We start from the raw sequence: 24,514 nt of genomic DNA, 5'->3' as shown, positions 1-24,514 counted from the left end.
TGGCTTTCCAAGATGGCCAGTCCCACGTCTCGCGTCTCCTCCACGGGTCTCAGCTTTGCTGTGGCTGTGGATCGGGCTGAAGGAAGTCTGGAAGTCCGGGTCTTGTCAGGCTCTGTGCTCGGGCTCTGGCAGGAGCGTCGATAAAGCAAACCGTTGATCGCTTGATGGTGCCTGCTTGTGCAGGGTGGTCACTCCTTGACCACAAGGGAGATTCTTCAGTCTTCTATGTCGAGTAGGATGTCGAAGTTCCAGAGTTTCGTATCAGAATTTCAGTCAGGATAAATCTAAAGTCTTGGGACTCAGCTCCTACCTATATACCAATTTTAGGGACTGCATTACCTGCTAGGTCCCTCCTATGGGTGGGACCCAGGAAGGGGGTGGTTACACCCCTTTCCCTTTGTCCAGTTTCGCGCCAGAGCTGGGGCTGGAGTGCCCCAGCACCGGTTTGAACTGGACTATGCATGGGACACCTTGTGTGCCCCAGGCAGTGTCTCATTTCATTCACCCCTCCCTGCCCCAATACACTATAGCCTGTCTGGGGTGGTGCTAGCACCTCCCAAGACAGGAAACCTATTGTCCAAGTCTCCCTCACTGGAAGGACTCCCAGCAGCAGGAGGTCAGACTTGTGTCTGTGGCAGCAGCATTTATTTTGTGATGCTGAGGCTCTGGTTAACTTTAACCGGGATTAGTGGAAGTAACATGTCTTCTCCCACTAGAAGGGTGGAATGCTACCCCGGTAACCAGAACAGGCGAGGGGGTAGTATTCCAAAGCGTATGACACCTTACACGACATGTTTTAATAAAGCCAAACCAAAGTTAGCATTTAACCGCGAGGTTCATAATGCACTTAAGAGTATATGGTATGGCAATATCATAGAACAGCTAGAAGGACATGGTTCCGAAAGCTGCAGACAGGCTCCGCTCTTGCTAGAGCCTCATCTCACATAAAACCAAGCACTCTGCCTCCAGGATTGTTAAGGCCTGCCATAGGAGTGACTTATAGGTGTATATGTGTCTAGATATAAGGTTAGATATAGGTATACTATATCTAAGCAAGGGGTGATTACACGACCTTGCCCCATCTGAGTGATCAGCAAGTTGTCAGTTTGGATGGCCAGCCAGGGGTGGCAGAAGATATGCTGCAGCCCCTGGTAGGCCTTGGGTGCACCTATGCCCTGGGTACCTATAGTACACTGTACAGGGGCTCACAAGAGTGACCCAAATCCCAATTGGTGATGTACCTAAAGTACATGGTGTGAATTTAGAGAGAGAACAGCAGGGCTCTGGGTCTGAGTAGCAGGCCCACAGCCACATCTAAGTCGAAAACCAGTGAAGCAAAAAGTGGGGTGACCATAGGAAAGCAGACTCTACTCTCCTACAAGTCCCAACCAAGCCAGTTCACTGCAGACACTCCCCTGCTGGTGACCCGGTAGCGGTAAGGCAGCCCGACTGCGAAGTCACAGGCCCACACTGCTCCGGCGGGATCTGACACTCACGACCCACCTCCCCTCGATGTGCCGCCTCTACGTCAGCCTCCTCCACACAGGTGCCGACTTTCGATCTGTGGCGACATGGCGGCTGAGACCGGTTCCGTGCTGTGCGACGACGACGTCTTCGCTGGCCACTGTGCAGGCTTTAGAATGACTGGGGTCAGCATCTGTGCAGGATATCGGTGGATTTGGGCTCAGGCAGACGGAGCTCTGCTAGGGCACATCTGCCATGCTTTCAAGCCATACCCCCTTCGTGATATTGGGCGGGAAAATAGAAACCTCATGGTACTGTGTTTTTCAAATTGCCTTTGTGTACACTAACTGGTTTTCCTTCCACAGTGCCTTTCAGACTGCCAGGCTCTGCTGTGCGGTGTGGTCAGTCTCCCGCTAGGGGGCCCGCACGGGGCGTTCCAACCTCCTGGCAGACGGCGTGTCAATTTTACTCATTGGCAGATCTGTTCGGCAGCAGTCTATTACAGGGGAAGTTTTTCGATATATACTGTTTGCAAAAAAATACAGATCCACCGCCTGGAAAACCACACCTGTGGTGCGGGTAAGACTAGCCTTGATTGGAGGAATTCAATGGGACACGTTCCAGTTAGCATTAAAACCCAATATAGCATAGGGTGTCAGTCCCAGGGCCTTCAGGGTGCCTATATTTTCCATCCCCTTAGGGGAATTTCAGTAACTGTCACAGGGCTTGCTCTAACTGTTAATTGCTCCCTATAATATAGGATCAGGCATCCTTATGGTGGGTGAAGACTCTGAAGAGTATATGGAGGAGAAGGATGTAACCTACCTCCCCATTGATGATCAGTTTTGCCAAGTCATGGATACCTCAATCCTTAAGGCTGTTTCACAAGTGGTGGGGCCCTTGGAGAAGAACTTTATGCAATTGCAGGTGCAATGCCAAAGACTCCTCAAGCGGAGGAAAGACTCTTCTGAGCCCCAAACCTCCAGGTCAGCCGGCTACACCCAACCCAGAGGGTAAATGCAAGTGCTTGGACGACCCTGGCGGTTGATCCCGACGTCTTTACATGCCTTAAAAAGGCCTTTAGGGACTTGCAACCCCTTCATCCTGAATCTCCGGTTCCTAGTACCCGCCCACCCCCCCCCACTGACTCTGGGGAGGGAGATGACTCTCCCAACACCTCTGATGGAGATGGGGGGGCCCGTAGCGGGCAATGGCATTTGACGGCAAATCCCTTCCTGTCTAATAATTCAAAGACAAACGCTGTTCCCCAGACCGCTGACTCTGACATGTTAGACCCGGATGACCTTTTACATCCGCGTTCAGCGGAATGGTTCCCAGCGCCCAAGGTGGCCTCCTACATTGCGTGCAGATTATGAAAACCCCTGGACAAGGAGGTAAGGAGCTGCCTTCTGGCTGAAAGCCCTAGGCCATCTTTAGAATCAAAAGTTTTTTATTGAGCAGCGATATAGCATTAAACACAGCTGGGCTGCCTACATCCAACGGCCGGCAGAGCATCATCCGACAACCTATAAACACAGCCATAGGGTCTACATCCCGGAGGGCGACCCGGCAAGGATAAACCAGTGGCCCGTTGGGGCGGCCAAGTCTCGGACTGATACTGCATTTTGTAGAAAAGAAAACACAAACACTAACAAGAAAAACCGAAGCCCACCCACCCCCTCCAACCCCCCCACCACAAACCCCCTCCACCCCCACCACCCCACTCCGCATCAGCCTTGCCTGTGTCACCGTCTCTGACCACACTCGTTTCCCTGCCCACACAGAACCCTCCCACTCTCCCTAGGAGCCCGCCTTCACCGGTTCCAGCTGGATAAGCTGCAGGATTTGCAAGAATTTGGGGCATGTTACCTCTCGCAAGTCTCGCGACAGTAAGTGTATGAATGGTTCCCACAGCTCCGCATAGGTCTCTCCCTTACCATCCACACAAAGCGAAAGCCTCTCCATACCCAACAGTAGCCACAGTCGTCGAACCCAATCTCTCGGGTCAGGGTTATCAGGGGAACGCCACTTCGCAAGGATGACTAGGCGCGCGGCCAATAAAGCTAGGGCTATCTTCCTACCGCGCAGGGAACGCAAGGGGAACGCTTTAGGGTGTGGTAAGCCTAGCAGGACATGCTCCGGGGCCCTAGGAAATGTAATGCCGAATGCGTTGTCCACGTCATCTAGGACCGCCCGCCAATAGCGCACAAGTTTGGGGCAGTGCCAGAGCAAATGCGTAAGGGTGCCTGGCGCACCGCATCTCCGCCAACAGAGACTCGGACATTTGGGATCCCACTCGTGAATCGTGGCCGGGGTATGATACCAGTAGGATACCATTTTATAGGCCGATTCGGCTCCAGCCACATTAGTAGCGGTGTGATGGGCACGATAGTGCACCTTATCCCATTCCTTGTGAGTCAGCGGGCTGCCCAGCTCCGTCTCCCACCTAACCTGCGCTTTAGTGCGTTGTGTACGTGGGCGCGCAAGAATCAATGCATAAAGTTCAGAGATGAGTCTACGGTCGTCCTTCTTACAGACCACCCAGCGCTCTAGCTTCGTCATGGGACGGGACATGTTAGCCACGTTAGAGGGTAGTGTGATCCAGTGGGCGACCTGTGAGTACGGGAAGGCATCCGACTCGAACAGATCAAAGTATTCCCGACGGAGAGAGGAGAACGGGATCAGCCCATCCAAATTGAAGAGGTGGCCCACTCTCTTACAGCCCTGTTCTCTCCAGCGTTGAAACACCGGCGAAGCGCATCCCGGGGGAAACTCCGGGTTGTCCACAATAGGCGTCAAAGGCGACGGGAAGGTGGTCCAGCCCCTCCCGCGCGCCAGCCGATCCCAAACGTCTATCGTCGGGGAGGTGACCGGTGACGAGTACAAGCCCCACGCCATGTGTTTACGCGGGAGCCATAGCTCGCGCGAAATATTGCGGCCTGCCACCGTCTGGTCCATGAAGAGCCAATGCTTGCTGGACAGTGGCCTGTTCCACTCAAGGATGTAACGCAGGCATGACGCTTGGTAGTAAGCCTCTATACAAGGAAAGCCCAGACCGCCCTCGGCACGGGGAGACTTAACCCGGGCGAACGCAACCCGTGGGCGCTTGTGATTCCACAGAAACGTGGTAAGTAGCTTCTGCAGTTTCTTCAGTGCCCCCGACGGGGGACGCAAGGGCAACATCTGAAAGAGGTAGAGGATGCGCGGGAGGATCGTCATCATTATCGCCGCCAGGCGACCGAACCAGGCCAACTGCAACCGGGACCAATCCAAGACAGATTTGGCTGTCTGTTCGATCAGAAGCCGGTAATTAAGGGCAACGGTCTGAGGTATTGTGGGTGCCAAATGAATTCTGAGGTAAGGGATGTCTGTATGAACCCACTGGAAGTCGAAGTCCCTCCGCAGATCGCGGACCTCTTCCTCCGGCACCGAGATGTTGAGGATTTGGGATTTAAGGAAGTTGACCTTGAAGCCAGCCACCGACCCGAACTCCCGGAGCTCGTGGGAGAGGTGCCGTAGCGAGGAGTGAGGTTGGGTGAGCGAAAGGATCACATCATCGGCATAAAGACTCACCTTGTGGTCTTCGGCGCCAAATCGAATGCCGTGGATGTCCGCGTTATCCCGGAGGTGTTGCGCGAATGGCTCCATGTAGAGCGCGAAAAGTAAGGGCGACAGGGGGCAACCCTGTCGCGTCCCGCGCGTGATGGGGAAATACTCCGAACGACAACCATTGACTCTCACTGCCGCCCTCGGGGAAGCATAGAGGCAACGCACCCAGCTGATTTAGGTGTCTCCCAACCCGAAGGTCTTCAGGACCGCGAACAGATACGACCAGTCAACCCGGTGAAACGCCTTCTCGGCGTCGATAGAGAGTAACAGGGCCTGCGTACGGGAACGGTGCACCGAGTCCACCAGGTGTAGGAGCCTCTTAGTATTCTCGCCCCCCTGTCGCGTGGGGACAAATCCCACCTGATCGGGCTCAATAACTCCGTCCATGTAAGGGCTAAGGCGCGCTGCCAAGATACCCGAGAATAGTTTCATGTCCACGTTGAGGAGGGAGATGGGGCGGTACGAGCTGCACTCCTTGGCATCCTTCCCTGCCTTGGGGATCACCGTGATGACTGCCTCGGCCATGGACGGAGTCACCCCCCCGTCTCCCTGAAGGAGTTAAAGAGGCGCGTCAGGAAGGGTGCCAGCTCCCTGCAGAACTTCTTGTAGAAGGAGGCCGAAAAGCCATCCGGCCCCGGGGACTTGGCCGTCTTCAGGCGCGCAATCGCGGAGATAACCTCTTCAATGCGTATCTCCGCGTCAAGTGCAGCCGCCGAGCTCGGGGAGAGGGGCGTGATCCCGCAGGTCGCCAAGTAGGCCTGGACATGATTGGGTTCGGGTGTCTCACATGTGTACAGTGTGTGGTAGAAGCGCTGAAAAGCCGCCGCCATGCGGTCGTCTGCTCCACCGCATTCGCGCCACGGACGACAGGAATAGCCACCTGTTGCGTGCGGGCCCTCAAGCGGTGAGCCAGCATCCTGCCCCCTTTATCGCCGCTAACATAGAACTTGTGTCGTAAGCGCAAGAGTGCGTATTCGGCGCGGTCAAGATCTAGGTGCTTAAGCATGCGCCTCTTCGTCTCTAGTTCTCTCCAAACCCGCTGCGCTCCGGTGCGTTGGTGGATCGCCTCCAGCCCCCGCACCTCCCCCTCAAGCTCCTCCCGTTTCTCTCTGCGCAATTTTGCCAGTGACGCCGAGACCAAATTGCAGTCGCCTCTCACCCCCAGTTTAAGCGCTTCCCATACTGAACTTAACGGCATGTCGTCCACGTCATTGGCCGCGAAGTAATGCGTGACCGAGTCACGCAGGCGCTCCACTACGGAGGCGGAGTTGAGGAGAGAGTCGCGGAGGCGCCATCCCCCGGACGATCGCGCGTACCCGCCCCCTGCAAGGAGATAAGGGCATGATCGGATAGGGAACGCGGGGCAATCTCCGCCGAGGAGAGCTGGGGCATGAGGGAGGTAGATGCAAGGAAGTGGTCAAGACGCGCGTAGGTTTTGTGTGCCGCTGAGTAATAGGTGTAATCGCGCTCTAGCGGGTGCAGTGTACGCCAAACATCATGGAGTCCCCCCTCCTGTAACCACAATCGCCCCCCCCCCTTGGATAAGGCCCCAGTTTGGTGCGAGCGCGCTTCTGACCTATCTAGGGACGGGTCCATTACCACATTCAAATCACCCCCCACCAGTACCCAGGGGTCGGGAGACGCCCGAGCGACCGCAAGCGCTGAGGTCAGGAAAGGGTTCCTGCTGAACATTGGGAGCATAAAGAGAGCCTACCGTGAGGCGGGTGTCGCCCCATTGGATCCTGACCGCTAGGAATCGGCCTTTGATATCAACCACCTGAGACAATATTTTGCAATGCGCTTTAGCACTCAGCAAGATTGCTACACCATGTTTCTTCGTAGCGCAGGAGGACCACATTTGAATGGGATAGCGTCTATCCCTAAACCTCTTAGTGTCCTTGGAGAGGAGGTGCGTCTCTTGTAGCAGGCAGATATCGCCCCCCGCCCCCTCCAACAATGACCGAATAGCCGCCCACTTTACCGGGCTGTTAAGGCCCCGCACATTCAGACTAACAACTTTCAAATCTTTCCCCATCGTAAAGGCAGAACACAAACTTTGCTACTAGGACAAGACACACCACCCACGGGCAGTAGGACATTCAGCGTTAGAATGGAGGTAATTAATGGCTGATGCGAAGACCCCCCGGATACCCCCCTTCCCAACACCCCCCATACCCGCAAAGACCTCCCTCAAAAAACAAAACCCCCAACAACATGACAGTACCCCCCTGCACATTAGGCAAAAGGAGGGAACGATAGTTCGTCAGTAAAGTCCAAAGGGTCGGGGGCATGGACTTGACCCCGCCAACCACCCACGTCCTGATGCAGGACATCTCTCCTGGCGGGCATGACAGTACATTACCCATCAAAGTCCAGACGAGAGGTCCCTCCGACGCCAGCCATCATCCTGCAGAGGTCAAGCTTGCAGAGGCAGGAATCAGGTCCCTCTGGGGTCTCAGTCACCTTAGCCACCTTAGCCACGGCCGCCCCCCTCTCCTTGAGGCTAATGGATAAATCCGGACCTGTAGGTTTCGCTGGTTTGCCCACTGTTTGCCACTCCGTGGAGCGACGACGGCGCCTTGACGGGGAGGGCGAGGCGTCCGGCCGGACATCAGGTCCATCCAGTCCCAACCGCTCACGAGCAGCCTCCAGTGACCGCACCGGGATCAACTTGCCTTTCCATCGGAAGACCAGTCTGAAAGGATGCCCCCAGGAGTAGGGGACCCCCTGCTCTCGTAGGAAAGTGGTGATCGGCCTAAAGTCCCTCCGTTTGGCCAGAGTGGAGGCCACCAAGTCTTGGTACAGTACAGGGCGATGGTCACGAAACGCGAGGGGATTGTGCTCGCGCGCTTTCCTCAGAATCCGTTCTTTAAGCTCAAAATCGTGGACGCATACCAGGATATCAGGAGGAGGCGCATTGGATCCACGTGGGAGGCCGACTCTATGAACTCGGTCCAACTGAATCTCTCGGAGGTCTTCCTCTTGCAGGACATGGCGAAAGAGGCCGTCGACGTACTCACGCAGGTCCGCTCCCTTTCCTTTCCACGGGACCGCTCTTATCCGGATGTTATTGCGCCGGGATCTATTCTCCAGATCCTCAGAGTGCGCCTGCAGGTCAAGGTTTTGCTCAGTGAGTCGCAGGACGTCTTGCTGAAGCTGGTGTATGTCCTCGGCCATCCCTAGGTCATGTTCCTCAAGGGTTGCGACCCTGTCGCCAATGGCATCGACATCCCTCCGCACTTCTCTCAGATCCGAGGCCAGCTGGGTCCACAGCTCCTGGATGTCCTCCTTTATAGCCGTGAAGAGCTCCCGCATGAAGGCTTTGGTGGCAGGAGCCTCACCACTATTGAGCACTTCAATGCCTGAAGTTCCCATCTTCAATGGGGTTTTACTTATTCCCAATCTCTACCTCTCTCGGTGGTGGCGAAGAAGGAGCTGCACAGGTCGGTTTCCCAAATGGAAGCCTGGAATGGCAGAGCAATCTTTGGCTCGCAGCCCGACCCTGTGATAGAATGGCCCTCCCGGCATTGGAGGAATGTCGGCCTGTGGAAACTACGCCCGCAGGTGTTACAGCAGATTCAGGACAGTTTGGGCCCCTTCTCATTACATCTGTTTGCCTCTCGGCTGGATTTCCAACTGGACAGGTATTGCAGTTGGCGACCGCACCCCAATGCTGTATCAACGAACGCGTTTCTCCAAGCTTGGAACATAGAGACCGGATATGCGTGTAAACCATTTGCGAAGATAATGAGGGTATCCACACAAGTACTAAGACTATGGTGGATCTGCTTGTGATAACCCCGGTCTGGTGCCACAAGTCTGGTTTCCAGCTCTGATGGAACTTTCTTGGGATTTTTCAATCCCTCTACCCCTGTTCCGGATCTCCTCTGGGATCCCCAGGACAACCCTCATCACCAGGTCCTAGCGGGCTCTCTTTGTCTTATGGCCTGGATAGTTACTGGAAATGCTGGAATGTCCTAGGCATTTCACGAGGGGCTGCCTCTTTACTCTTCCAAGCCTGTGAAGATAGCTCAAATAAAAGATACCGTTCCGCCTGGTCTCGATGGTTAAGTTGGTGTCTCCATTGCCAAGTGAAATCCTTTGGGGTTGACGTTGTCCAGGTCTTGAATTTCCTGGCAGCTCCGGCCTCGGAAGTTTTGGCTTACTGGTCAAATACATTCCGATCTGCTATTTCAGCTGCCCATTTGCTGGTACAGGGCCACCCAGTTGGGGTACACCCTTTGAGGGGTATTAGGTTATCGGTCCCTCCTGAACCCACATATTCCACCTTATGGGATGTAAAGAAGGTTCTGGATCTTCTCAAATCATAGACTTCTAATAGATACTTGTCGAGGCAACAACTGTTGGCAAACTTCACCACTGTATTGTGCTTGATTTCCTGCTAAAGGGTCTCGGATGTCCGAGTGTTCGATAGAGCAGGCAGAGTATTCACCCGAAAGGGATTACTTTTCATATTGCTCGAACAACAAAAAGTAATTCAAAGATTGTCATACCCAGCATTTCCAGATGTTCCAAAACTATGCTTTGTTAAAGCAATAAAGGCCTACGAGGCTATGACAGAGGACCTTCGTCCTCACATAAAAGGCAATTGTTGATGACACTCACTAACCCTGATGAAGTGGTTTCTTCCCCCTATTCTTGCCAGATGGGTCAGATGGACAAAGCAAGAGGCTTGTATTGATATCTCCTGGTTTGGGGCTCACTCAGTGAGAGGAGCCATGGTGTCTAAAGCCTTTTCTTTGGGAGATGGAGTAGAGGACATCCTCAATGCAGCAGACTGGTCATCAGATTCAATTTTTAAAAGGTTTTACCTTAAACCAGTCTCAAATCTGGCAACTGTAGTGGTGAAAAAGATTTAAACTAGCCTATTTCTCGCCTCCAGGTCCTGCGATAGAATAAAAAATGTCCTAGCCATCGTAATGGAAAGTTTCAATTCTGTTAAGGACACAGAGGTTAGGATTAGCCCACCCACTCTTCTACCATGGTTAGCAGCCCCACCTGACGAAATTAGACTTTCCGTATGCTTGGGTCATGTAAATATGTTATACATTCATATAATGATTTGTTACGGTTTATCTTGTTAGACATGTTTAAATTTATATTTCCGCTCTGCTGATTAAGCATTGAATCCTGATCATCTGAAAACAGACATCCTCCACTATGCTTTCTTTCTCAGGAGGAGAACCCAATAAACTAGTTAATTTCGGAAAGGGCGACTGTGTTCGCAGAAAGAAAGAGGGGGATAGAGAGTTCCCAGGGATTATTATATGGAAGTGCAGTGTCCTGATTAGATGGACTGGTTTCTTTTTTTCCCACTGACTTATAGGAAATGTAGTTTATTGGTGAGATCCTATAATGTTAAAGGCTGCTGGTGAATAAAAGTGAAGAAAGTTAGTCTAATCTCACCTCTGAATCGTTCATAGAATGGAAACTTTCCATTACGATAGCTAGAAAATGTTTAATTAGTCATGTGCTCTCAAAAAAAAAATGTGCATGTATTTATTCCAGTTACTTAGTGATAGATTATATTATTACCAGTTGGATGTGATCATTAGTGATTGCTGTGTAGTATCAGGTGAGTGGTTGGTGAGATAACCTAATCCCGCACCAGTCTATGCTAGGTTACAGGGATAGGGTATTCAAGAGGAGAGGTTGTGATCTATGAAATGAGGTATCAGCCAATTGCAAAATTACAATAAGCATAGTTTGAGTATTCCATCCTTGGTACAGGATCTGTGTGCTGCACAAGGATATTGGTGCCGAACAAAAAGAAAAGGTCTCATTTAAAGATCTACCCTCTCTTTCTGTAAATAAAGGTCTTTCCACTCACATAAAATGTGTTATTTGGCACTGGCTGAGAGCGTCTCGCTAATGCGCTGTCCCACTTCTACCCTGTCACCTAATCCCATCTAAATGTATCTTGTGCCTGTTTGTTTATGTGACCAATATATTATATGCATTGTACGTATAAGCAAAGCAGTGTGATGAAGGCATATGGGTTCCATTTTGAAAGACTCTGGCTTGTTCCAGTGCACCAGGTGGGAGTGATGTTTCCCAACCCAGTGCAAGTGTATCGGGAGGGATGCAGGAGGGAGAAGCCTAGAAAGTAAAGTAAGGTCGTTTTACTTCCAAATCCATGGCTATCTAAAATAATATGTTTTTAACATGTATGATAGTAGGATGTCTTTTTTTTATGTACAAGTTGTAAAGCGTAGTTATTTTTTCCTTTAGGTTTTGACTTCGTATTGTCCAGCTAACAACGAGCCCATAGCAAAAGTTCGACAAGTGAGTATGACCTTTTTGTGATCTGTATACACTGTTTTATTTTTAGTTCTGGTGTACTTCAAATGTCTGCACTAATTATGTTGTAACGTTTTCGAAACCATAGGTTGTATTATATTTCTTGTGTTTAATTCCTTATGAGGGGGAACTTCAGGAGACGAATAAAATTGTACTGTTCTCATTCCTATCACCATTTAATTGTTTCCCTATCAAACTGAGACTTTGTGAATGCTGTCTGTGTTTTATCTGACTTAGCAAAGCAAAAAGTATTTTTTTTTATCTGCATACACATTGAATGATTCTGTAGGTGACTTCTTTTAAACATTCTTTAATGATGCGTTTGCCACTGCTTTCCACCATCAGCTCTGAACTCTGTATAGTTATTTTGATACTGCTGTGTTCAGTTTACTTAAAAGCTTGTTTGGGTGATAGTTGTGTCCGTCATGTCAAAAGAGCTGATTATGTGTTAGTAGAAATTATTTCCAATTTAATAATTACAATGGAGGTCAATCATGTGCAAACCTTCACGCATCTTGTTCCTCCTCATTATTTCTGCCTTGTTATTGTTATCTGTTGTTTTCTTCCTTCCGTTGCTGTTTCCTGCTGCTTGGTCTTTCTGCATCTGTCTCCAAGTATGTTCGTCCCTCTTCCTCTCCATTCGATCTAATCTTCTGCCCTTGTTTTTATTCCTGCCACCTGTTCTTTGTCCACCTTCCACCTAGCAAGTGGTTTTTGCTACCCCCTCTTCCATCCAGTCTCTTCCAATTCCCCCTTCTAACTCCTCCTTCCTGTCATCCAGTGTTCACTCCTCATTGCAGTCTCCCGTCCATTCTATACAGTCATCTGAACTTCTCTTTTCCTCCTTTTCTTTCTCCAGCCTGTTCTTATTGCTTTTTGCTGATGACCCACTTTTATTCCATCGTGCCTGCTATCTGTTCTTCCTTCTTACTGTTTACCCTTTCATCATTCACTCCTTCCTGCATCTTGTGACGTCTTGGGAGTGTGAAGGGAGAATGGAGGCTCTTCTTTCCTTCTTGCGTACCACTTTATGATAGGCAAGGGAGGTTATTTATGCTTTGTACCTTCGTGCCTGCCATTTGGTTTAGATGTCTTCCCATTCATCCTTCCTCGTCCCCAATTCCTTTTGTCTGCTTTCTGGTCTTAGGATGAAAATGTATTGATCATTTATTTCTGCCTGTCAGCTACCTGGCCTTTTCTTCATTTATTCTTGCCTTCTGTTATTGCCCATCATTTCTTCCTTTTGACATGTTTACTCCTTATGGTTATCTCCTCAGTTTCTTTCTTACACCTTGGGTTTTCCCCTTGCCCTTCCTTCCAGTATGTTTATTCTCTTCCTTAATTGCATCTTCCTTTTTCCTCACTTTTATATCATTACTACTATTTTCCTCACTACATGCTCCCTGCTAGAGGTGTATGGGAGGTTTCCTCCGGCTATCAATCTTAATATTTCTAGCTGTCAGATTAACCTTACTGTTCATTTTGGCTTTACCATTTTGCTATGATTTAATGTACTTATCTCTCCACCATGTTGACAAAATCGCCATGTCTAAATACTTTGACAAATAGGTGATCGTTGTTGTGAACCATAGTAAATCTTTTGGTAACTCTAGAGTAGGCCTGGGCAGTAAATTCCGTTCTGCTCGCAAAATTTGGGTACTTTGGGTAATTTTGCGTTTCGCGGAGAACGCAAAATTGCCAAAAATTCCACAATCCGCAGCTTTGCAGGATTTTTGCTTGTTCGCGCTTTCAAAATACGTGTTCACGAGATATTTCTCCCCGAGCACGCAAACAGCGTTCGCAAACAGGCAAAAAGCATCGCGAACACGCAGAACAAGCAATTCCGCGCGTTCGCGGAACTTTTGCGTGTTCGCTGAGATTTTTTACCGTTTCGCGGAGGTTTGCGTAGCGAGACTAAGCAAATTCCGCCTACCCCTGCTCTAGAGTACAATCTTCGCATCCTTGGCATCATCACTGCTTAGCTGTTCCTCCTCTGGTCAATTGTGACTACTGTTTTTTTTTTAATCTGTTAGCCCTTTAATTTATTGAAATCCTTTGATCAACAGCGTCAGTGAAGCAGCCGTGTATTTTTACTTTGATATTAGGTGAAGATGAGCAAAAAAAAAAATTGAACGATCAAGGGTGCATTTTGCTCCATGATGCTCCATTATATGCTTCTACTCTCATTGAATTAGAGGAAATGTATCTATTTTAGTCATTCGTCTTATGTCGCTGCTACTGAAATTTCACCTTGAGAAGTAAAGTTATGGTTCTTATTTTAATCTTCGTAACCTTTGCTCTGCGAATGAAACCAATATTTAAAGACTGTGTTTAATTGGTTCGGAATATGATATGGTCCTGTTGTCTGAGTTTATCATCTTTTATTCAAATTCTTGTGTAGTGTATCGTAAAGACGTTATTGTTTAAATAATGCATTAATGTACAGTAAATAAGTGATGATAACACCTCTATAATTAACATTTTTCTTGTACATTTCCGGCTTTAGGCTAGCTTGGAGGACTATGAAGAAACGGTCAAGAAAGCAAAGGAAGCTTGGAAAATCTGGGCAGACGTAAGTACTTGGCTGCAGCGTGTTCTTAATAGATAGTGGGTATCTCTTGGGCATGTTTGCCTTGGACTCCCTCTATTGGTCCGATTTTTAGGTCTCGCCTAGACGAAAGCAAAGCGAAGCTTTGCTGTCTAGGGCGAGACAACTAATGCTGTTACTTTCAGGGGAATGAGTACAGCAAAGTGGCACGCGCTTTTTCAGGCCGAAATTTGACCTCGTGAGCGCGCACGCCCAGCCGGCGCCGTGCTCATCCCCTGCCACAGACCCACACATGCACACGCAGGCAGGCAGGGCCACACACACACAGACTCGCGCGCGAACCCCCCCCCCCCCCCACCCCCCCACCCACCCCCCCACCCCCCCCACACCCCCCACCCCCCCACCCCCCCCACCCCCCCACCCCCCCCACCCCCCCCACACCCCCCACCCCCCCCACACACCCCCACCCCACACACCCCCACACCCCCACCCCCCCCCCACACACCCCCACACCCCCCACACCCCCCCCCAAATCCCCCACCCCCCCCACACCCCCACCCCCACACCCCCCCCACACACCCCCACACCCCCACACCCCCCACCCCCACACCCCCCCCACACCCACCCCCCCCACCCACCCCACACACCCCACACACCCCACACACACGCAGGAGCGCACCTACACACACGCACGCATACAGAGACACCACCCCCCACGCCGCCGCAGACATAGAAGCGGCCCCGACCGCCGCAGACATAGAAGCGCCCCCGGCCGCCGCAGACATAGAAGCGCCCCCGGCCGCCGCAGACATGAGGCCTCACGCCCCTCCTCTCTATTCGGGACTCACCGTGTCGGCTGGCGCTCGGCGGGCCGATCTCTCCTTCTCCAGCGGGGGCTCCCTCTTCTGCACGGGCCCCCCGCCATGGCTGGCACGGCATCTCCGGTCTCCCTCACTACTCGGGAGACCGACCGGAGGACAACAGGCAAAGCTTCAGCAAGGCAGTGGGAGCGGGCACACCTCTTCCCGGCCCCGCCCACAATCAGGCGGCGGGCCGGACATCTGCTTCCGGTGTTTTCCTCCGGGCTGCGGCGGTGATTGTTCTCTCGTCTTATCTTAGTGGGCGTGTGCACACCAGTCCAGCTCTGTGGTTAAACATGTATTTGTAAATACTGTCTACATTGCCTTGCTTTCAGGTGCCGGAAAGTGGAAATCGCCCTCCTTGGCGCCTCTCATGCACTTACAAACGCCGTGGCGCGATGTTGTTTCAGAATACGGAAGGTCAAATATAATCGGGCTGTTCGGGTATACACTCAAAACTTCACGAGACGGGATAGCCAATGGGCTTGGCAATTTGTAGAAGGAGATACCTATTGCCGTTTAATGCGCCTGTCGAGCACATGCAATAATGCAGGCCATTCCTTCCATATTATCCAGCTGAGATGCATTAAATTTGTGATCTTGGGACTGTCCATTTACACAGATCATACTACAAAATGAGCTGCTTCTTGGCAATGTTAACAATAGGCGTGGGTAGCCCGGGGGTAATCATTTCAGGGTCTTTAGAAGGGTGACACTTGTGAGCGGTAGACGGAAGATTTGCAGGTTGGTCGCAGATCTCTGCAGCAGGTAGCTAGCCCTCTGAGCTATATCTCTTACACAAAGCAACCACGGAGAACTCTCAGAGTAAAAAGATGCAATTCCATTTTTCATCCGAAAAGTGCTACTCACTTCATATTAAGTTTTGTTTTTTTTAAATAGAGGAGCTATTAAAGCGACCTCGTATATGTAGGATTAGTGAGAAGATAGTGTGTTAGGCTAATGCTATTGCTGCAGTGGTCTGTGCCAGAAGTCATGGATTTCAGTCCGACCCGAACTTCGAATTACATCTTTTAGAGGGTGGTAAAATGAGTGTTTCAATGCAATTAATCACAGCCCATAAACCTCTTGACGTGATATTACAAATAAAAAGAGACTGTAGCTTTTGTAAAACAAGCATTGATAATGCATTATGTCTCGCCTTTTATTAAGTTAAAGCCATTTGCCATTTGCTTTGCTAATGGTATTGTATAGCAAAGCAAATGGCTTTAACTTAATAAAAGGCGAGACCTATTGCATTTTTAATGCTTGTTATATCTCCACTGCTTCTGCTATGAGATAGGGTGTGGCCTTTATTGTTCAACTGCAAGCTGTTCTTGTGTAGTCATTTGTTTTCAATCCGCATAGCCATACGAATCCACAGCTTCTCATAAATACTTCTGCTCAACTTTGACTATTTGCTTCATTTATTGCTGGCAGCTGGTTTACGTAGTTGCAGAATGTTCCATATAGTCTATCTGGGAATGTCAATTGGGTTCCTGATGGCTCTGTCAATGACAAATAAGTCATGATGAATGTTTCTTAACCCCACTCACATTTGATTATTTCTTGTCATTTCAATTTGTTTTTAATTTATGGGAGAATGGAGATCGTTATCCTTCCCCCTCCCCTAACATGCTGCCCCACATGCACCTGCCAGTTCCATAGATTATCTTTATTCCATCCTTGTGGTTTTGCACCCAATTCCAGAGCTTTTGTACTTGTATTAGAATTACGCTGGTTCCTGCTCTCTGTTTTCTGTGCGGGCTGCTTTCTCTGGTTCAGTTTCTATTTCTGTTTTTAAACATTCAAAAGGGACTTATGATGCGTGTTCCTTTTTATAAGCGTGTATGAATGTTTGCCATTGCAGAATGGAGCAGAATTCAGAAACGGCCTATGCCAACAACCAGAAAGGGTTCACTTTTTGTATAGTACAATATTATTTCAAAGAATGTTTGAGTTTTTCCCTTTTTTAGTTTTAGAATAACGGCACTTTAGCAATTCTACTGGTAAACAATTACATTGGTATTAAAAGGATTAAGGCTTAGGACAGAAAGTTAGAGATTTATATTTTCCTCCTCCACAAATAGTCCTTCAGTTGATGTTCAGATTCCTGCTGTGCATGTCTGCGCAAACATGACATGCAGAACACGAACTCCTTGATCTGTGACACAGAAGTTGAAGCAGTTCACCCAACCTATCTTTCTGGCAGAGGTCCAACTCGGACGGTAGAGTAAGAGGACAAAATGTGGAGGGCAGTCATACCCTTAAAGAAAGGATCACCTGAGCAGGGGAGTAGAAACTTTTAGAGTTCACTTTAAAGGCACTTCCTGTAGGGAACTAGGCTTTTGTTGCAGTTACTGCCCCACTTTTTGCCCCCTTTTTAGCTACTAAATGCTGATTTTCGACTCTTGACTATGCACGGAGGCCTGCTAACCAGACCTTCGTGCCAGTGCTCCTTCCCTAAAACAAGGTAAGGTCTAATTGTGCTACAATTGGCTAAGGACTTTAGCACCGCTGTATATCCCTAGTAAATGGTACTCCACGTATCTAGGACAGGAGTACTAAAGAGGGACCCTACGGACGCAGCATATCTAATGCCACCCTAAGGGACCCGCATACGAATTCCTCACAAACTACTATTGCAGGCTGCGCGACATAATGCAACCATGTGTGAAAACACATGCCAAAGTCACTGCATCTAATTTTCTGTGTTTAAATCTGTTTGTTGCATTTTCGTAAGACAATCCAGTTATATGAGCAACAATGAGTCATGATGTTACATTAACAGCAGTTGCATAATAATATTGCTAGTTGGAGTATCATATGGTGTTGCTAGGTCTAGGATGCATAGTATAGTAATGTGTTGTGAGAGCTGGACAATAGGTAGGTACATCCAGTTGTCGGGTTCACTAAGAAGGTGTATCTAGAGAATACAGTGCAGTTACAGGTGAACACTTTGCACTAGAAATGACAAATTGCAATAGCTGAAGCAAACAGTCCATTTGCGTAAGTAACAAAACTGGTAGTAACCATAATAAGAAAGAATGTTCAGGCCACAAAAAACATATCCCCCTCCATGCAATTAGGTACAGTACGGGCAATCGAGAAGACAGTAGTAAAAAGACATGGTAATGGTCTCCATTTCTTAGACGAATCCTAGAAGTGAAAGTATTGCAGTCAAGCATGTTGCAGTAGGGGTCTCTGTCTCGAAGAGGGGCGTGGACCACTCCCCTCACTACACCACCACCGCAGCCCCCAGTGATGTGTTCAATGAGATGGAGGCACCTTGTGTGTCACCATGCAAGTCAGCCATTATAGTATCCCAGCAAGTGGCTAAGGGATATCTGCGGAGCACCAGATTGTCTTCCCTGTGTAGGGCAACACTCTCCGCCTGTGCCCAGGCAGTGAGCGATCGCACCCAGGCCTTGAGGGGTGGGGGAATCTGGTGCATTCGACCTGAGGGTAATACGTCCCTTGCCCAGTAAAATTCCCAAGTCAGTCAATCGGGGCGTGACTCTGTATTTCTTATCTTAGTGATATAGGCCAGGAAACCTGCCTCTCGCATAGTTAACAATGCTCTACTGGTATAGTGATGAGACAGGCAACATGTTACTCCCTGCCAATATTGGTGCAAGTTGAGGCAAGCCCAGAGCATGTGTAGAAGATCCGCATCCACCAAGCAGCACTGGGAATAGGAAGCATCTGTTTGGGGAAAGTACCGATTTTATTTTGGCAGGAGTAAGGTAAGCTCTGTGTATAATGTATAGCTGGATGAGATGGAACTGGGCATTTTGAGGCAATTGAACAGGGCTCTCTGTAAGAGCAGCCCACTCCTTATCTGTGCAGGGGGGATTCAGGTCCATCTCCCTATGGTTGCAGAAAGGGTGTGACCGATGGCGCAGTGTGTATGCACATGGAATCAGCTAGCCAGTGCACCAGGTGTGTGCCCTGTCCTAACACATGAAGATATTGCAAAGTGAGGTGGGTTGCGTGTTCATGGGTCATGTCTGATGAGCGAATTGTAAAGGAGGAAATGTCCAAGGGTAGGCCATCTTCCACCATCAAGGACTCGTATGCGAGAATTTCCCCCGACTCAGTTTAGGTCTCCTATAGTGTAGAACTACACCTTGTGCCCAACAGATAGTTTCGCCATGGTGCTGATATGCAGCCCCCTGGGTGTACCCAACAGTGCCACCACAGGGGCGTAAGGGGTTGTTACTCGTGTGAGATATAGGCAGCGGTGGAAGAAGCGGTAAGCCACCAGTAAATGCGTGGGTTTGGGTAGTGGTGTCCTAGCGCATGGGTGGAACCGCTTTAACATATTGAAATGGGTCCAAGCAGGTTGCGACCTGGCATTGTCCGCCAACTGAAGGGAGGCCAGCCATTTAGACCCCAGTACAATTGGGACGCTTGGTAGTGCTAAAAATTTGGCACAGAAGCCCATCATGGTTGGTTGGTTGGTAGAGCTTCGAGAGCACCACCGGACAGCCGGAGCCGACCAAATGAAGTCTCTCATAGCTCGTTCAAAGTACCTTAAAAAGGGGGTGGGGTTATACAATGGGAGATTGGTAAAATAATATAAGAGACAACGGAAGCTTCGCCATTTTATGTAGGGCTACGATCCCTGCCACTGACTGGGGCAAAGTCCTCCAAATGGCCATCTGAGCGCGTCATGAGGTGATGGTTCGCATCAGGTTGCTATTACACAGATCTGTGGGGGTATGGAATACATGGCTGCCCACGTATTGAAACATGAAGAGCTGCCAGATGAGAGAAACCAGGGTTAGCGGTGGCCGAAGACATAAAAAAAGACAAGATATGATCCAATTGACCTTCAAGCCAGAGAGAGCTGCTTATCGGGTAAGAGTTTGTGCGATTGTAGCAGGGAATGAAGAGACATCGCAAAGGTAAATGAGCAGATTGTCTGCATAAAGGGAGACCGAGTGGACACCATCTCCCAGGGGTATACCCCCTGTGCCACCTTGGACGTGTAGAGTATAGCTAAGGAGAAAAGCAGTGGGGGCTGCCCTGGCGCTTGCCTCTGCATATGTGGACGTGATCAGAGATGAGGGTGCCTGTCTTGACGCTTGCCAACAGGAGGGTATACAGGAGGCACACCAATCTGATGAAGCAGTCATCCAGACCATAGTGTGGCAATACTTTGAAGAGAAAGATCCCTTTCAGGGAGTCGAAAGCCTTCCCTAGGGCCAAGAATAGGCAGCTCGCTATGGGCCAGAGATTTGGAGCATGCACAAGGATTAGGAAAAACGGTGTAGGTTACAGGAGGTGATGCGAGCTCTAACAAACCAATTTAGGTCTGGGTGTACCAGTGCTGGAACTAGAGGCGCTGAAGTCACTAAATCTAATATATGTAAGTCACCCCTACAGCAAGCCTTTGAGCCCTCAGGCAGGGTGCATTATATTCTGTGCCAGGACGTATCTGCATGAGCAGATATGCTCCTGTGATGTCTAGTTCTTTTACTAGATATTGCAAGTGATGAGGGAATCCATTTTACACTGGTGAAAATGAGTTCTCCAGTTACATGATGGCTTCACTGAAAGTAGGGATGTTTGGTATCAAACATCTCGTATTAATGAACCTGCATTGGATTTGTTAATACTTGCACTCAGAAGGCACCTTAGAGGTGTCCCCTGAAAACCTACCATCCCTCTAGTGTGCTAGCTGACCGGTTCAGTCCAGCCTGCTGCCACAGATGAGTTTCTTACCCCCAGGGGTGAAAGGCCTCGCTCTCAGGAGGTCCGGCACAATGCCTGCTTTGGTAAAGACTTTAACACCTTCTCCTGGAGGAAAGGCTTGTAAGTTAGCATTCCAAGGAAAGTAGCTTCAAAGAGCTCACTAACTACCTTTTGGTATGCAAGTCTAGCTTTTCTCACAGGACAGGATGCGGCTATTTCCCTAAGCCACACCTCCCCACGGGCCATCTAGTACCAGGACTGGCTGGAAAATTAGCTGTGCAGGAGGCGGGTTGCACTGCTCGGCTTGCCACACCTCTAGGGTGACCAGGTCTGACGTGAATACGACGTTAGAAATTCCACCATATTATGTGTGGTGGAATTAGGATTTCGGGGACAGGGTGATGCCTACTGCCCACAGGAAGTGGTCATCTAGGGGGTGTCTTGTCCCCAGGGCTAAGTAGCCCATTGGCTAGTACTTGTCATTCTCCTTAACGCCCCTAAATTGAGTATTTAGGGGACCCCCTTATACCAGGACTTCAGAATTCGTTGGACACAAAAAGAGTGGAAGAAGACTGCTGACCTGAGAACCAAGGAGCATGACTGACTTGGCGCCAACCCCGCTGGCCTGTCTGCTGCACTCTACTTTCAGGGAGCAACTGATTCATCTTGCAGGTGTGCAGAATTCAAGAAACCCAGAGAACTGCCAGTGATTCACAAATTGCCAAAGAATCTCTCTTGGAGAAGAGGAGATACTCCCTGCAGTTGCAAGGAGCAAGGCCAGATACAATGAACTGCCGCCTACCTACCTACCTACCGATGCAGCAGCCGCCCAGATTAAGGTAGTCATGCTCCCACAGATTAGATCCATCATCCCTTCAAGTGTGGGGATGGCAGCACAGACTGAAACCGCACACTGCCAATCCCTGGAGTACTGGACCCCTTGCAGCAGCCAATGCTGGTTGTCCCTAGACCCCAATTCCAGGGACAGTGAGACCCACTTAGTGAATGGCCCAGCTGTCCTGTTTTCCCCTCTGCAGCAGAAACCAAGACAACGAGTGAGTCTGAGACTGCTGCTACCTGACGCCTCAAAGCACCTATGCACCTGCACGCCCGAGCCAGAGTGCAAGGGAGGTGACGGTTCCAATGGGTTCCTCAGACCCACAATAGCCAAGCCCATGCTTGGGTTTACCCAGGCTGGAATTCCAGTCACTGCCTGCAGGCCCCCTCCAACCACAAGAAACTCCTGCACCAGAATCTGACACCAAAAGACACCACTGGACCGAGCCCCACAGCCCGAGGAGAAATGGGCCAAAGGTCTCATGCCTGAGGATCTCAAGGGTTTAACCCTCTGTGTGTTCCCCTGAACTGGTGCATCAGTCCCTCCTTGCAGCCTCTTTCTGACATCACGGGTCTCCCATTGAAGTGACGGGGCACCCAATGTTGTGACAAACTTCTGCACTCCTGATGTGACCTGTTGGTGTGGCCTTGGACATTGCCCAATAATCACCCGAAGTCCACAAGATTATTCCTGTAAGTTGCTGACCGGGGGTGTGTGTGTTTGTGTGTGTGTGTGTGTGTTTGTGTGTGTGTGTGTGTGTGTGTTAAAGTTAAATGCTTGCCACTACCTGCCGAACTGCTCGCCCATACTACCACAAAAGTGAGCTTTTGTCAGGGCGGGGGGGGGGGGGGGGGTCATTAGTGCCTCTGTACTTTCTTTGCGGTTTACCTGGACTTTACATAGTGCACAAAAATGAGTTCCACTGTGCATGGAGAAAGCTACCTGCACTTCTACATTAAGCACTCCATGCCCCTCAGTCGCAAATGAGCTGTAAGAACCAATCTTCGGCACTCTTGCACCTTAGGAATACCCTGCAGCTACTTCCCCCTAACGGTTTCTCAGGCTGCCACCTAAGCCTTCCTCTATCAATTAGAGCATCTGCCTGCATTTACTTGCTGGAACTCATTGGAGAGCTTGAGGCTCTCCAAATGATATATGCTGCCTGAGTGGGCCGAGGCTTAGGCAGTGACAATATTCATTATTACACACAGACCCTACATGCAAGAATTGTTTACTGCTGTTGGTTTGGTTTAAGAGAGGGGGATACGGTGAGGGCTTGCTGTACTTGTAAATAGACACGTAAAGTAAGAAGTGTTTGTGTTGCGTAATTTGGGCTTGTGGTTGCAGGTAGTTTAACACCTGCATTACATTTTAGGGCCCAGGACTTAACCTCATCTGACAATGACCTAGTACAACAGTAAGAACACCAGAAAAGGGAGCAAAAGGAGGTAAGAAAAGCTAGGAAAGCAGAAGTGAAATTGAACCCGTAAGTGTAAGGAATAATATTGTATGTATAGGGTGCTGGAAGAAAGAGACTAAAGTTGGAATTAAGACTAGGCAGCATTGGTATTAGGAGCCCCAACATTGTGCTGTTTCCTAACCATGGGCTTCAAAGAAAGTATTTGGGACCCTGCAGTTATTCCTTTTATGCATTGTACATTGATTGTACTCATGCCACCATGCTTATACCTTTCTCTAATAGAGGTAGATCGTGCTGCATATATTGTATGCATTCTTTGTGTGGTTTGTTCCTCACACAATTATTCTACTGATTTCTGATGATCTCTTTTCTGCAGATTCCAGCACCAAAACGAGGGGAAATAGTGCGACAAATTGGTGATGCTTTGAGAAAGAAGATCAAACTTCTAGGAAGCCTGGTATGATTTATTTAGCACAATGTAAATACAAATGAAAGACTCTGACAAGTTCGGGGAATGGGAATATGCCTATTCTGCAAAGCAGCTGTATAAATTATGCCATGGAGATCTATTACTTTTAAGTACATGTAGGTTAAAATGAGCTTTTTCGGTGTAATTTACGAATCTGTGATTAGAGCACCTGCAAGCTCTTTCTGACTATCTAAAACCCCTTAAATGCCTACATATACTACTCAAGATGAAGACAAACTTTTCTAAATAAGAAAACCGATGCTTCAGGAGTCCAAAATAAGTTGGAACGCCTTTATTTGTGAATCCTAAAGATGTTACATCTATACCACTTACCAGAATTCCGATTTACATAATTGCTCTTAATACCGTAGCCATTTGCACTTATTTTCTGAATGTTTAAGGCTACTTCCTGCAGGTTGAATGTCACTGTCAGTCTTGTGTTGCAATGGGGAAAGGAGACCTCGTTGGCCAACATTGGAGATGATCTACTAATTTCTCTAGTTGAAGACTATTGCTGCCACACTCATTTTCTTGACCTCTCAGTTCATAATAAAACTAAACGACAACATTTTGATTTAAAAAGTGTATGGGAATCCCAAGAAGTAGTTGGGTCAGTGGAATTCCCTAGTTGCAAGGTCCCTTGTTGCCCACTTAAAGGCTACTCCTCTGTCAGCCGGTCCTTTATGTGCCAACAGACACAGGTTATCAAACAGATGTATATGCAGAGTACCAAGATCCTCCTCTCCCTGGACATTTATTTCTAGAGCTTGCATGATATTGCCAGTATCTGGACTGCTTCATTTTTTTTGTTCATAAAGGATAACTATTGCTATCTCAATGGAACCAAAACAGAGGTCCTAGTATTTGATTATGGCTGAGAGTAAAGCAACTAGATTTGAATGGTGGTCACGTTAAGAATGACCCCATTTCCTATATGTTAGACCTGGCATCATTGGCGTGAGTCTCACTTCCATTTTGACGGATTGCCTCCTCTGTTTTGATATGTTTTTTGCTTTGGGCACTGTGCCACTGTTAATCAGTGCCACAGTCCAAGTGCTCCCTATGTTCAATTTATGTACTAATTGGTTATTCCATGATTGGGTTATTTGTTTTATCTGTCAGCCTCTAGTACAGTGCACCATGTGTGCACAGGGCTTGTAAATCAAATGCTGCTAGTGGGCTTGCAGCACTGTTTGCGCAACCCGCAGAAGCAGCTTGTAAAGTATCTCTAAGGCCTGTGTGCAGTCTAGCACTGCCATGTCGACTTGGCCAAGTGCACCCACTTGCC

General features: G+C 49.1%; 1 protein-coding gene across 1 annotated transcript in view; it reads left to right on the top strand.

Moving 5' to 3' along the window:
* ALDH7A1 (aldehyde dehydrogenase 7 family member A1) overlaps nt 1-24,514 on the top strand; it is a 274,735-nt gene that overhangs the window by 17,533 nt on the left and 232,688 nt on the right. The window contains exons 2-4 of the mRNA XM_078675592.1: nt 11,326-11,379; nt 13,901-13,966; nt 23,134-23,214. Coding sequence (XP_078531718.1) covers nt 11,326-11,379; nt 13,901-13,966; nt 23,134-23,214 — 201 coding nt within the window. The remainder of the gene's footprint in view (nt 1-11,325; nt 11,380-13,900; nt 13,967-23,133; nt 23,215-24,514) is intronic.

Source organism: Lissotriton helveticus, chromosome 2_1, assembly GCF_964261635.1.
Source record: "Lissotriton helveticus chromosome 2_1, aLisHel1.1, whole genome shotgun sequence".
In the NCBI taxonomy this organism is placed as follows: Eukaryota; Metazoa; Chordata; class Amphibia; order Caudata; family Salamandridae; genus Lissotriton; species Lissotriton helveticus.
Note: the sequence above shows the minus strand (reverse complement) of the source record. Positions and strands in the feature narration are given on the sequence as shown.